The sequence below is a fragment of the Hemitrygon akajei genome, chromosome 31 (assembly GCF_048418815.1).
Source record: "Hemitrygon akajei chromosome 31, sHemAka1.3, whole genome shotgun sequence".
In the NCBI taxonomy this organism is placed as follows: Eukaryota; Metazoa; Chordata; class Chondrichthyes; order Myliobatiformes; family Dasyatidae; genus Hemitrygon; species Hemitrygon akajei.
The window spans coordinates 37,668,678-37,683,987 of record NC_133154.1 but is presented as its reverse complement, the minus strand read 5'-3'; the positions used below and the strand labels follow the sequence as shown (position 1 = coordinate 37,683,987).

At 46.5% G+C, this 15,310-nt stretch overlaps 1 protein-coding gene across 8 annotated transcripts in view; it reads left to right on the top strand.

Annotated features, from left to right (window-relative positions):
- The first annotated feature begins 824 nt into the window (after positions 1 to 824).
- The window catches only part of LOC140719220 (serine/threonine-protein kinase BRSK2-like), a 347,315-nt gene continuing 332,829 nt past the window's right edge, over positions 825 to 15,310 (top strand). For 3 of the 8 annotated variants that reach the window (XM_073033665.1, XM_073033663.1, XM_073033662.1), the window contains exon 1: positions 825 to 1,145. In XM_073033665.1, the coding sequence (XP_072889766.1) occupies positions 1,061 to 1,145 (85 nt within the window). In that variant the 5' untranslated portion in view covers positions 825 to 1,060. Of the gene's footprint in view, positions 1,146 to 1,350; positions 1,385 to 2,238; positions 2,362 to 15,310 lie in introns of those variants that run through there. The other 5 variants (XM_073033666.1, XM_073033668.1, XM_073033670.1 and 2 more) reach the window with 4 other exon arrangements.

The window sequence follows — 15,310 nt, the reverse complement described above, 5'->3', positions numbered from 1 at the left end:
AAGCCATGTTATGAATATTAAAAATATTCCAATAGCAAATATTTCTTTGTTCTCGTGTCATGCTTATTTAAAACTGGGCAAATGTGTGTTAGTGTGCATATTCTCTATAAAAATATGCATTTTATGTGCATATATCTTTTCGCTTAAGTTGAATATAGAACAAGCATCTTGGATGGTCTCTTCATAACTGCAGAAGACTTCAATCATGCTATGCATTGCATTTTGAAAATGTTCAGTTTATTGTTGTTTCTTTTCCGGCTGCCTCGGATGCTGAGTAATAATCATTCCATTCTCCTTTATGCTTTCTCAAGATTGTTTAATGTCAAGTGTACAGGAGATTGAAATAATTGTTACTCGGGATTTGATAGAGCACAACACACATGGACATGGTCACGCACACGCGCACAGACACACATGCACACGCGCACAGACATGCACGCACACAGGCACATGCACACACACGGACATATGCACACAATCATGCGACACACGACATGGACACATGCACACAATCATGCGACACACGACACAGACATGGGTACGGCCACAGACACGGTCACGCCATGATAGTAAAAAGAAAATAGCTATAAATATATAAAATAGCTTATGTACATTGATTGTGTGACGCAGGGCACAGCAGTGCCTGCGTCTGAGGAGACTGACAGGAAATGATAAAGTAGTAGTGGTGGTGGGGTGGGGTACTGAAGAATGAGAATAAGCAATCTTGAATCTTGATTCTCGAATGCTCAGTATCCCTAGGAAGGCAAAGGGTTAAAAAGCGATTGGGTGTCACCGAGGGTTCCCGGATGGAGGCATAAAAAAAGGGGAAGAGCAGGTCGGATGATGAGCTGAGAAGAGAGGCTGGTTTAGTACCGAGACAGCGAGAGGATGCTGCCGACCGGGTCACAGGATACTCTGCATCTCTTGTCTTACTAACCCGAGGGTCTTGGGGAGGGTGGGGGGAGGGTTGGGAGACAGGAAAAGAAGAGGGCGGTTTTTAAATATAATTCCAAAACGTAAATTAGAACCCAAGAGCAAAAAAAAAGGTTTAATCGAGACAATGTCAACATCCACAAAAGAGACAGGCTGTGCACAATATGTGGGACCGTACCGGCTTGAGAAGACACTTGGAAAAGGACAAACAGGTTTGGAACCATTTTTTGAACAATCTATCTGATTTTGTGCATCTGATGATGAAATGTGCGCTTCAGTGCAAGCCACTACCCCTTTGTGATCTGTGTCGGAGCCGGGAAAAAACACAATCAATTAATCTAAGGTTTTGCATAGCGGGTTTATTGTTTTGCACGTAAGATTTATTTACCGTCCTATCCTTCAGCGACAGGATGCGCTGGCGCTTTCAGTCAAATGCCTGCAAAGACCAGGGGTAATTAATTAATTAATGTACATCATTGCATTAGCCCCAAGAATTGATTTTGAAAAAAAAAAGCAACATAAAAGAAATAGAGGTTGAATTTGAGCCTCGTTGGTTTAAATTCTGAGCGGTGACACAGGGCTGTGTTCAGCCCACTACCGACTCATTCTGCAGGGCTGCCGTATAAAGGGAGCGTGCAGATTTTTAATTTGAACTTTAAGGGGATTCCGATTGAAATGTTTAGTTGCATTGAATATTTATCGTGCATATTGTTAATTGCCAAATTTTCCTGGAAGTAAATCGTTGTGCATTTTGAACCTGCTACGCCGACCTAAGGATTTTTGTTTGTCTTGGATTACGTTAATAGCGAAGTAAATTGATTGATATATACTTAGATTTCCAAAAGGTTTCCGTTCTCATTTTGGATTTTTAATCGATATTGGCTGTTTATAATCGAACGTGTTTCAAACAAATCTCAATGTGAACGGACGGCAGCGGCGAGTTATAAATCCCTTGCGTTGCTACAGAAATTGAATGCATATTACAGGTATACGTCATTTTGGGGAGAAAAAAAGATCATTTTTAAAGGTCCCGGGAAGTTAGTTTAAAAAAAATACATGAGATGAAGCCTAGAATGGCTGGTTTGCGTTTCAAGCTCAGCTGCTCACATTGGGGTTCTCGCTGCTGTTTGGAGGTGGTGAGGGAATTGATTCAGAAGTTGATTGCAGAGGGAAGCGCTTCCAGGCGCTGCGTTTTAACACCGCAGGAGAATGCTGTGTGCAGGCAGCCTCGGTCCCCGGAACCTGGGCAAGTGACAGCGAGAGGGAATGGAAGCAGATAAGACGTAATACAAACCGGTGCTGCGGTATGAGGGAGAACTATAAACCACCTAGACACAATAGAGAGAGTCGCAAAGAAATAGAACCGGATTTATCTGTGGTGCTTTGGAGTGTATACGAATTGTGGGACCAATGGCCTTTATCTGCATTGTAAGTTTCCATGATCGTTATTATAGTCTGTTACATATAACTTATAAAATAATGTTACACATATCTCTCTCTGAAACGGTGTGTGTGTGTGTGTGTGTGTGTCTGTTTTGTAATGTTAAGCCCAATGCAGTGTTGTTAGGGTTGCGTCCAGCGGGTAGAGGAGCGTATATGCAGTGTGGTCAGCGTTATCCAGTGGGTATAGGAGGGTATATGCAGTGTGGACAGGGCTGTACCCAGTGGGTCTCAGTATATATGCAGTGTGGGCAGGGTTGTACCCAGTAGGTATCAGTATATATGCAGTGTGGGCAAGGTTGTGTCCAATGGGTAGAGGAGTGTATATACAGTGTGGACAGGTCTGTACCCAGTGGGTCTCAGTATATATGCAGTGTGGGCAAGGTTGTGTCCAATGGGTATAGGAGTGTATATGCAGTGTGGACAGGTCTGTACCCAGTGGGTCTCAGTATATATGCAGTGTGGGCAGGGTTGTGTCCAATGGGTAGAGGAGTGTATATACAGTGTGGACAGGGTTGTACCCAGAAGTGGACAGGGTAGTTCCGAGTGTGTTAATGAGTGTATATGTAGAGTGGACAGGGCATACCCAGAGGCTATCAAAATATATATCATTTATGGGCATTGTGGTACCCAGCGGGTATCAGTGGATATGCAGTGTGGACAGGTCTGTGCCCAGTGGGTATCAGTATATATGCAGTGTGGACAGGTCTTTAACCAATGGGTATCAGTGTATATGCAGTGTGGACAGGTCTGTGCCCAGTGGGTATCAGTGTATATGCAGTGTGGACAGGTCTTTAACCAATGGGTATCAGTGTATATGCAGTGTGGACGAGCCTAAACCCAGTGGGTATCAGTGTATATACAGTGTGGTCAGGGCTGGACCCAGTAGGTCAGTATATATGCAGTGTGGACAGGTTTGTACCCAGTGGGTATCAGTGTATATGCAGTGTGTGCCAGTCTGTACCCAGTGGGTATCAGTGTATATGCAGTGTGGGCAGGTCTGTACCCAGTGGGTATCAGTGTATATGCAGTGTGGACAGGTCTGTACCCAGTGGGTATCAGTGTATATGCAGTGTGGGCCAGTCTGTACCCAGTGGGTATCAGTGTATATGTAGTGTGGACAGTGTTGTGTCCAGTTGGTAGAGGAGCGTATATTCAGTGTGGACGGTGTAGTACCCAGTGGGTATAGGAGCGTATATGCAGTGTGGACAGGGTTGTACCCAGTGGGTATATGAGTGTATATGCAGTGTCGACAGGGTTGTGCCCAGTCTGTGTAGAAGTACATATGTATTGTGGGCAGCGTAGTACGCACTAATTATGGGAGGGTATAAGCAGTGTGGACAGCGTAGTACGCACTGATTGTGGGAGTGTATATGCAGTGTGGACAGGGCTGTACCCAGTGGGTCTCAGTATATATGCAGTGTGGACAGGTCTGTACCCAGTGGGTATCGGTATATATGCAGTGTGGACAGGTCTGTACCCAGTGGGTATCAGTATATATGCAGTGTGGACAGGTCTGTACCCAGTGGGTATCAGTATATATGCAGTGTGGACAGGTCTGTACCCAGTGGGTATCAGTATATATGCAGTGTGGACAGGTCTGTACCCAGTGGGTATCAGTATATATGCACTGTGGACAGGTCTGTACCCAGTGGGTATCAGTATATATGCAGTGTGGACAGGTCTGTACCCAGTGGGTAACAGTATATATGCAGTGTGGACAGGTCTGAATCCAGTGGGTAACAGTATATATGCAGTGTGGACAGGTCTGTACCCAGTGGGTATCAGTATATATGCACTGTGGACAGGTCTGTACCCAGTGGGTATCAGAATATATATGCACTGTGGACAGGTCTGTATCCAGTGGGTAACAGTATATATGCAGTGTGGACAGGTCTGTACCCGGTGGGTATTAGTATATATGCACTGTGGACAGGTCTGTACCCAGTGGGTAACAGTATATATGCAGTGTGGACAGGTCTGTACCCAGTGGGTATCAGTATATATGCACTGTGGACAGGTCTGTACCCAGTGGGTAACAGTGTATATGCAGTGTGGACAGGTCTGTACCCAGTGGGTATCAGAGTTTACATGCAGAGTGGGCAGGGTTGTACCCAGTGGGTCTCAGTATATATGCAGTGTGGACAGGTCTGTACCCAGTGGGTATCAGTATATATGCAGCGTGGACAGGTCTGTACCCAGTGGCTATCAGAGTTTATACGCAGTATGTTGTTTCCAGAGGGAATAATATTGTATATGTAGTGTGGACAGGGTTGTACCCAGTTGGTATCAGTATATATGCAGAGTGGACAGGTCTGTACCCAGTGGGTATCAGAGTTTATACGCAGTATGTTGTTTCCAGAGGGAATAAGATTGTATATGTAGTGTGGACAGGGTTGTACCCAGTGCGTATTGGAGTGTTTATGCAGTGTGGACAGTGTTGTACCAAATGGGTAGAGGAGTGTATATGCAGTGTGGTCTGGGTTGTACCCAGAAGTGGACAGGGTAGTTCCGAGTGTGTTAATGAGTGTATAAGTAGAGTGGACAGGGCATACCCAGAGGCTATCAGTATATATATCATTTATGGGCAGTGTGGTACCCAGTGGGTTTCAGTGTATATGCAGTGTGGACAGGTCTGTACCCAGTGGGTATCAGTAAATATGTAGTGTGGACAGGTCTGTACCCAGTGGGTATCAGTATATATGTAGTGTGGACAGGTCTGTACCCAGTGGGTATCAGTGTATATGTAGTGTGGACAGGTCTGTACCCAGTGGGTATCAGTGTATATGCAGTGTGGACAGTGTTGTGTCCAGTGGGTATCAGTATATATGCAGTGTGGACAGGTCTGTACCCAGTGGGTATCAGTGTATATGCAGTGTGGACAGTGTTGTGTCCAGTGGGTATCAGTATTTATGCAGTGTGGACAGGTCTGTACCCAGTGGGTATCAGTGTATATGTAGTGTGGACAGGTCTGTACCCAGTGGGTATCAGTGTATATGCAGTGTGGACAGTGTTGTGTCCAGTGGGTATCAGTATTTATGCAGTGTGGACAGGTCTGTACCCAGTGGGTATCAGTGTATATGCAGTGTGGACGGTATTGTATCCAGTGTGTATCAGTGTATATGCAGTGTGGACAGGTCTGTACCCAGTGGGTATCAGTATATATGCAGTGTTCTCAGTGTTGTGTCCAGTGGGTATAGGAGGGTATATGCTTTGTGCACAGTGTTATACCCCTTGAGTATCAGCGTTTATATTCAGTGTGGACAATGTAGTACCAGCGGGTATCAGAGTGTATATGCAGTGTGGACAGTGTTGTGTCCAGTTGGTAGAGGAGCGTATATTCAGTGTGGACGGTGTAGTACCCAGTGGGTATAGGAGCGTATATGCAGTGTGGACAGCTTTGTACCCAGTGGGTATATGAGTGTATATGCAGTGTCGACAGGGTTGTGCCCAGTCTGTGTAGAAGTACATATGTATTGTGGGCAGCGTAGTACGCACTAATTATGGGAGGGTATAAGCAGTGTGGACAGCGTAGTACGCACTGATTGTGGGAGTGTATTTGCGGTGTGGACAGGGTTGTACCCAGTGGGTCTCAGTATATATGCAGTGTGGACAGGTCTTTAACCAATGGGTATCAGTGTATATGCAGTGTGGACAGGTCTGTGCCCAGTGGGTATCAGTGTATATGCAGTGTGGACAGGTCTTTAACCAATGGGTATCAGTGTATATGCAGTGTGGACGAGCCTAAACCCAGTGGGTATCAGTGTATATACAGTGTGGTCAGGGCTGGACCCAGTAGGTCAGTATATATGCAGTGTGGACAGGTTTGTACCCAGTGGGTATCAGTGTATATGCAGTGTGTGCCAGTCTGTACCCAGTGGGTATCAGTGTATATGCAGTGTGGGCAGGTCTGTACCCAGTGGGTATCAGTGTATATGCAGTGTGGACAGGTCTGTACCCAGTGGGTATCAGTGTATATGCAGTGTGGGCCAGTCTGTACCCAGTGGGTATCAGTGTATATGTAGTGTGGACAGTGTTGTGTCCAGTTGGTAGAGGAGCGTATATTCAGTGTGGACGGTGTAGTACCCAGTGGGTATAGGAGCGTATATGCAGTGTGGACAGGGTTGTACCCAGTGGGTATATGAGTGTATATGCAGTGTCGACAGGGTTGTGCCCAGTCTGTGTAGAAGTACATATGTATTGTGGGCAGCGTAGTACGCACTAATTATGGGAGGGTATAAGCAGTGTGGACAGCGTAGTACGCACTGATTGTGGGAGTGTATATGCAGTGTGGACAGGGCTGTACCCAGTGGGTCTCAGTATATATGCAGTGTGGACAGGTCTGTACCCAGTGGGTATCGGTATATATGCAGTGTGGACAGGTCTGTACCCAGTGGGTATCAGTATATATGCAGTGTGGACAGGTCTGTACCCAGTGGGTATCAGTATATATGCAGTGTGGACAGGTCTGTACCCAGTGGGTATCAGTATATATGCAGTGTGGACAGGTCTGTACCCAGTGGGTATCAGTATATATGCACTGTGGACAGGTCTGTACCCAGTGGGTATCAGTATATATGCAGTGTGGACAGGTCTGTACCCAGTGGGTAACAGTATATATGCAGTGTGGACAGGTCTGAATCCAGTGGGTAACAGTATATATGCAGTGTGGACAGGTCTGTACCCAGTGGGTATCAGTATATATGCACTGTGGACAGGTCTGTACCCAGTGGGTATCAGAATATATATGCACTGTGGACAGGTCTGTATCCAGTGGGTAACAGTATATATGCAGTGTGGACAGGTCTGTACCCGGTGGGTATTAGTATATATGCACTGTGGACAGGTCTGTACCCAGTGGGTAACAGTATATATGCAGTGTGGACAGGTCTGTACCCAGTGGGTATCAGTATATATGCACTGTGGACAGGTCTGTACCCAGTGGGTAACAGTGTATATGCAGTGTGGACAGGTCTGTACCCAGTGGGTATCAGAGTTTACATGCAGAGTGGGCAGGGTTGTACCCAGTGGGTCTCAGTATATATGCAGTGTGGACAGGTCTGTACCCAGTGGGTATCAGTATATATGCAGCGTGGACAGGTCTGTACCCAGTGGCTATCAGAGTTTATACGCAGTATGTTGTTTCCAGAGGGAATAATATTGTATATGTAGTGTGGACAGGGTTGTACCCAGTTGGTATCAGTATATATGCAGAGTGGACAGGTCTGTACCCAGTGGGTATCAGAGTTTATACGCAGTATGTTGTTTCCAGAGGGAATAAGATTGTATATGTAGTGTGGACAGGGTTGTACCCAGTGCGTATTGGAGTGTTTATGCAGTGTGGACAGTGTTGTACCAAATGGGTAGAGGAGTGTATATGCAGTGTGGTCTGGGTTGTACCCAGAAGTGGACAGGGTAGTTCCGAGTGTGTTAATGAGTGTATAAGTAGAGTGGACAGGGCATACCCAGAGGCTATCAGTATATATATCATTTATGGGCAGTGTGGTACCCAGTGGGTTTCAGTGTATATGCAGTGTGGACAGGTCTGTACCCAGTGGGTATCAGTAAATATGTAGTGTGGACAGGTCTGTACCCAGTGGGTATCAGTATATATGTAGTGTGGACAGGTCTGTACCCAGTGGGTATCAGTATTTATGCAGTGTGGACAGGTCTGTACCCAGTGGGTATCAGTGTATATGTAGTGTGGACAGGTCTGTACCCAGTGGGTATCAGTGTATATGCAGTGTGGACAGTGTTGTGTCCAGTGGGTATCAGTATATATGCAGTGTGGACAGGTCTGTACCCAGTGGGTATCAGTGTATATGCAGTGTGGACAGTGTTGTGTCCAGTGGGTATCAGTATTTATGCAGTGTGGACAGGTCTGTACCCAGTGGGTATCAGTGTATATGTAGTGTGGACAGGTCTGTACCCAGTGGGTATCAGTGTATATGCAGTGTGGACAGTGTTGTGTCCAGTGGGTATCAGTATTTATGCAGTGTGGACAGGTCTGTACCCAGTGGGTATCAGTGTATATGCAGTGTGGACGGTATTGTATCCAGTGTGTATCAGTGTATATGCAGTGTGGACAGGTCTGTACCCAGTGGGTATCAGTATATATGCAGTGTTCTCAGTGTTGTGTCCAGTGGGTATAGGAGGGTATATGCTTTGTGCACAGTGTTATACCCCTTGAGTATCAGCGTTTATATTCAGTGTGGACAATGTAGTACCAGCGGGTATCAGAGTGTATATGCAGTGTGGACAGTGTTGTGTCCAGTTGGTAGAGGAGCGTATATTCAGTGTGGACGGTGTAGTACCCAGTGGGTATAGGAGCGTATATGCAGTGTGGACAGCTTTGTACCCAGTGGGTATATGAGTGTATATGCAGTGTCGACAGGGTTGTGCCCAGTCTGTGTAGAAGTACATATGTATTGTGGGCAGCGTAGTACGCACTAATTATGGGAGGGTATAAGCAGTGTGGACAGCGTAGTACGCACTGATTGTGGGAGTGTATTTGCGGTGTGGACAGGGTTGTACCCAGTGGGTCTCAGTATATATGCAGTGTGGACAGGTCTGTACCCAGTGGGTATCAGTATATATGCAGTGTGGACAGGTCTGTACCCAGTGGGTATCAGTATATATGCACTGTGGACAGGGCTGTACCCAGTGGGTCTCAGTATATATGCAGTGTGGACAGGTCTGTACCCAGTGGGTATCAGTGTATATGCAGTGTGGACAGGGTTGTACCCAGTGGGTATCAGTGTATATGCAGTGTGGACAGGGTTGTACCCAGTGGGTATTGGAGTGTTTATGCAGTGTGGACAGGCCAGTACCCAGTGGGTATCAGTGTATATGCAGTGTGGACAGGGTTGTACCCAGTGGGTATCAGTATATATGCAGTGTGGACAGGTCTGTACCCAGTGGGTATCAGTATATATGCAGCGTGGACAGGTCTGTACCCAGTGGCTATCAGAGTTTATACGCAGTATGTTGTTTCCAGAGGGAATAATATTGTATATGTAGTGTGGACAGGGTTGTACCCAGTTGGTATCAGTATATATGCAGCGTGGACAGGTCTGTACCCAGTGGGTATCAGAGTTTATACGCAGTATGTTGTATCCAGAGGGAATAAGATTGTATATGTAGTGTGGACAGGGTTGTACCCAGTGGGTATTGGAGTGTTTATGCAGTGTGGACAGTGTTGTACCAAATGGGTAGAGGAGTGTATATGCAGTGTGGACAGGGTTGTACCCAGAAGTGGACAGGGTAGTTCCGAGTGTGTTAATGAGTGTATATGTAGAGTGGACAGGGCATACCCAGAGGCTATCAGTATATATATCATTTATGGGCAGTGTGGTACCCAGTGGGTATCAGTGTATATGCAGTGTGGACAGGTCTGTACCCAGTGGGTATCAGTGTATATGCAGTGTGGACAGGTCTGTACCCAGTGGGTATCAGTATATATGCACTGTGGACAGGTCTGTACCCAGTGGGTATCAGTATATATGCACTGTGGACAGGTCTGTATCCAGTGGGTAACAGTATATATGCAGTGTGGACAGGTCTGTACCCAGTGGGTATCAGTGTATATGCAGTGTGGACAGGTCTGTACCCACTGGGTATCAGTGTATATGCAGTGTGGACAGGTCTGTACCCAGTGGGTATCAGTATATATGCAGTGTGGACAGGTCTGTACCCAGTGGGTATCAGTGTATATGCAGTGTGGACAGGTCTGTACCCAGTGGGTATCAGTGTATATGCAGTGTGGACAGGTCTGTACCTAGTGGGTATCAGTGTATATGCAGTGTGGACAGGTCTGTACCCAGTGGGTATCAGTATATATGCAGTGTGGACAGGTCTGTACCCAGTGGGTATCAGTGTATATGCAGTGTGGACAGGTCTGTACCCAGTGGGTATCAGTGTATATGCAGTGTGGACAGGTCTGTACCTAGTGGGTATCAGTGTATATGCAGTGAGGACAGGTCTGTACCTAGTGGGTATCAGTGTATATGCAGTGTGGACAGGTCTGTACCCAGAGGGTATCAGTATATATGCAGTGAGGACAGGTCTGTACCTAGTGGGTATCAGTGTATATGCAGTGTGGACAGGTCTGTACCCAGTGGGTATCAGTATATATGCAGTGTGGACAGGTCTGTACCCACTGGGTATCAGTATATATGCACTGTGGACAGGTCTGTACCCAGTGGGTATCAGTATATATGCACTGTGGACAGGTCTGTATCCAGTGGGTAACAGTATATATGCAGTGTGGACAGGTCTGTACCCAGTGGGTATCAGTATATATGCAGTGTGGACAGGTCTGTACCCAGTGGGTATCAGTATATATGCACTGTGGACAGGTCTGTATCCAGTGGGTAACAGTATATATGCAGTGTGGACAGGTCTGTACCCAGTGTGTATCAGTGTATATGCAGTGTGGACAGGTCTGTACCCAGTGGGTATCAGAGTTTACATGCAGAGTGGGCATGGTTGTACCCAGTGGGTATCAGTATATATGCAGTGTGGACAGGTCTGTACCCAGTGGGTATCAGTGTATATGTAGTGTGGACAGGTCTGTACCCAGTGGGTATCAGTATATATGCAGCGTGGACAGGTCTGTACCCAGTGGCTATCAGAGTTTATACGCAGTATGTTGTTTCCAGAGGGAATAATATTGTATATGTAGTGTGGACAGGGTTGTACCCAGTTGGTATCAGTATATATGCAGCGTGGACAGGTCTGTACCCAGTGGGTATCAGAGTTTATACGCAGTATGTTGTATCCAGAGGGAATAAGATTGTATATGTAGTGTGGACAGGGTTGTACCCAGTGGGTATTGGAGTGTTTATGCAGTGTGGACAGTGTTGTACCAAATGGGTAGAGGAGTGTATATGCAGTGTGGACAGGGTTGTACCCAGAAGTGGACAGGGTAGTTCCGAGTGTGTTAATGAGTGTATATGTAGAGTGGACAGGGCATACCCAGAGGCTATCAGTATATATATCATTTATGGGCAGTGTGGTACCCAGTGGGTATCAGTGTATATGCAGTGTGGACAGGTCTGTACCCAGTGGGTATCAGTGTATATGCAGTGTGGACAGGTCTGTACCCAGTGGGTATCAGTATATATGCACTGTGGACAGGTCTGTACCCAGTGGGTATCAGTATATATGCACTGTGGACAGGTCTGTATCCAGTGGGTAACAGTATATATGCAGTGTGGACAGGTCTGTACCCAGTGGGTATCAGTGTATATGCAGTGTGGACAGGTCTGTACCCACTGGGTATCAGTGTATATGCAGTGTGGACAGGTCTGTACCCAGTGGGTATCAGTATATATGCAGTGTGGACAGGTCTGTACCCAGTGGGTATCAGTGTATATGCAGTGTGGACAGGTCTGTACCCAGTGGGTATCAGTGTATATGCAGTGTGGACAGGTCTGTACCTAGTGGGTATCAGTGTATATGCAGTGAGGACAGGTCTGTACCTAGTGGGTATCAGTGTATATGCAGTGTGGACAGGTCTGTACCCAGAGGGTATCAGTATATATGCAGTGAGGACAGGTCTGTACCTAGTGGGTATCAGTGTATATGCAGTGTGGACAGGTCTGTACCCAGTGGGTATCAGTATATATGCAGTGTGGACAGGTCTGTACCCACTGGGTATCAGTATATATGCACTGTGGACAGGTCTGTACCCAGTGGGTATCAGTATATATGCACTGTGGACAGGTCTGTATCCAGTGGGTAACAGTATATATGCAGTGTGGACAGGTCTGTACCCAGTGGGTATCAGTATATATGCAGTGTGGACAGGTCTGTACCCAGTGGGTATCAGTATATATGCACTGTGGACAGGTCTGTATCCAGTGGGTAACAGTATATATGCAGTGTGGACAGGTCTGTACCCAGTGTGTATCAGTGTATATGCAGTGTGGACAGGTCTGTACCCAGTGGGTATCAGAGTTTACATGCAGAGTGGGCATGGTTGTACCCAGTGGGTATCAGTATATATGCAGTGTGGACAGGTCTGTACCCAGTGGGTATCAGTGTATATGTAGTGTGGACAGGGTTGTACCCAGTGGGTCTCAGTATATATGCAGTGTGGACAGGTCTGTACCCAGTGGGTATCAGTATATATGCAGCGTGGACAGGTCTGTACCCAGTGGCTATCAGAGTTTATACGCAGTATGTTGTTTCCAGAGGGAATAATATTGTATATGTAGTGTGGACAGGGTTGTACCCAGTTGGTATCAGTATATATGCAGCGTGGACAGGTCTGTACCCAGTGGGTATCAGAGTTTATACGCAGTATGTTGTTTCCAGAGGGAATAAGATTGTATATGTAGTGTGGACAGGGTTGTACCCAGTGGGTATTGGAGTGTTTATACAGTGTGGACAGTGTTGTACCAAATGGGTAGAGGAGTGTATATGCAGTGTGGTCTGGGTTGTACCCAGAAGTGGACAGGGTAGTTCCGAGTGTGTTAATGAGTGTATATGTAGAGTGGACAGGGCATACCCAGAGGCTTTCAGTATATATATCATTTATGGGCAGTGTGGTACCCAGTGGGTTTCAGTGTATATGCAGTGTGGACAGGTCTGTACCCAGTGGGTATCAGTAAATATGTAGTGTGGACAGGTCTGTACCCAGTGGGTATCAGTATATATGTAGTGTGGACAGGTCTGTACCCAGTGGGTATCAGTGTATATGCAGTGTGGACAGGTCTGTACCCACTGGGTATCAGTGTATATGCAGTGTGGACAGGTCTGTACCCAGTGGGTATCAGTGTATATGCAGTGTGGACAGTGTTGTGCCCAGTGGGTATCAGTATTTATGCAGTGTGGACAGGTCTGTTCCCAGTGGGTATCAGTGTATATGCACTGTGGACAGGTCTGTACCCAGTGGGTATCAGTATATATGCACTGTGGACAGGTCTGTATCCAGTGGGTAACAGTATATATGCAGTGTGGACAGGTCTGTACCCAGTGGGTATCAGTATATATGCAGTGTGGACAGGTCTGTACCCAGTGGGTATCAGTATATATGCACTGTGGACAGGTCTGTACCCAGTGGGTAACAGTATATATGCAGTTTGGACAGGTCTGTATCCAGTGGGTAACAGTATATATGCAGTGTGGACAGGTCTGTACCCAGTGGGTATCAGTATATATGCAGTGTGGACAGGTCTGTACCCAGTGGGTATCAGTATATATGCACTGTGGACAGGTCTGTACCCAGTGGGTAACAGTATATATGCAGTTTGGACAGGTCTGTACCCAGTGGGTATCAGTGTATATGCAGTGTGGACAGGTCTGTACCCAGTGGGTATCAGAGTTTACATGCAGAGTGGGCAGGGTTGTACCCAGTGGGTATCAGTATATATGCAGTGTGGACAGGTCTGTACCCAGTGGGTATCAGTGTATATGTAGTGTGGACAGGGTTGTACCCAGTGGGTCTCAGTATATATGCAGTGTGGACAGGTCTGTACCCAGTGGGTATCAGTATATATGCAGCGTGGACAGGTCTGTACCCAGTGGCTATCAGAGTTTATACGCAGTATGTTGTTTCCAGAGGGAATAATATTGTATATGTAGTGTGGACAGGGTTGTACCCAGTTGGTATCAGTATATATGCAGCGTGGACAGGTCTGTACCCAGTGGGTATCAGAGTTTATACGCAGTATGTTGTTTCCAGAGGGAATAAGATTGTATATGTAGTGTGGACAGGATTGTACCCAGTGTGTATTGGAGTGTTTATGCAGTGTGGACAGTGTTGTACCAAATGGATAGAGGAGTGTATATGCAGTGTGGTCTGGGTTGTACCCAGAAGTGGACAGGGTAGTTCCGAGTGTGTTAATGAGTGTATATGTAGAGTGGACAGGGCATACCCAGAGGCTATCAGTATATATATCATTTATGGGCAGTGTGGTACCCAGTGGGTTTCAGTGTATATGCAGTGTGGACAGGTCTGTACCCAGTGGGTATCAGTAAATATGTAGTGTGGACAGGTCTGTACCCAGTGGGTATCAGTATATATGTAGTGTGGACAGGTCTGTACCCAGTGGGTATCAGTGTATATGCAGTGTGGACAGGTCTGTACCCAGTGGGTATCAGTGTATATGCAGTGTGGACAGGTCTGTACCCAGTGGGTATCAGTGTATATGCAGTGTGGACAGGTCTGTACCCAGTGGGTATCAGTGTATATGTAGTGTGGACAGGTCTGTACCCAGTGGGTATCAGTGTATATGCAGTGAGGACAGGTCTGTACCTAGTGGGTATCAGTGTATATGCAGTGTGGACAGGTCTGTACCCAGTGGGTATCAGTATATATGCAGTGAGGACAGGTCTGTACCTAGTGGGTATCAGTGTATATGCAGTGTGGACAGGTCTGTACCCAGTGGGTATCAGTATATATGCAGTGTGGACAGGTCTGTACCCACTGGGTATCAGTATATATGCACTGTGGACAGGTCTGTACCCAGTGGGTATCAGTATATATGCACTGTGGACAGGTCTGTATCCAGTGGGTAACAGTATATATGCAGTGTGGACAGGTCTGTACCCAGTGGGTATCAGTATATATGCAGTGTGGACAGGTCTGTACCCAGTGGGTATCAGTATTTATGCAGTGTGGACAGGTCTGTACCCAGTGGGTATCAGTGTATATGTAGTGTGGACAGGTCTGTACCCAGTGGGTATCAGTGTATATGCAGTGTGGACAGTGTTGTGTCCAGTGGGTATCAGTATTTATGCAGTGTGGACAGGTCTGTACCCAGTGGGTATCAGTGTATATGCAGTGTGGACGGTATTGTATCCAGTGTGTATCAGTATATATGCACTGTGGACAGGTCTGTACCCAGTGGGTATCAGTATATATGCACTGTGGACAGGTCTGTATCCAGTGGGTAACAGTATATATGCAGTGTGGACAGGTCTGTACCCA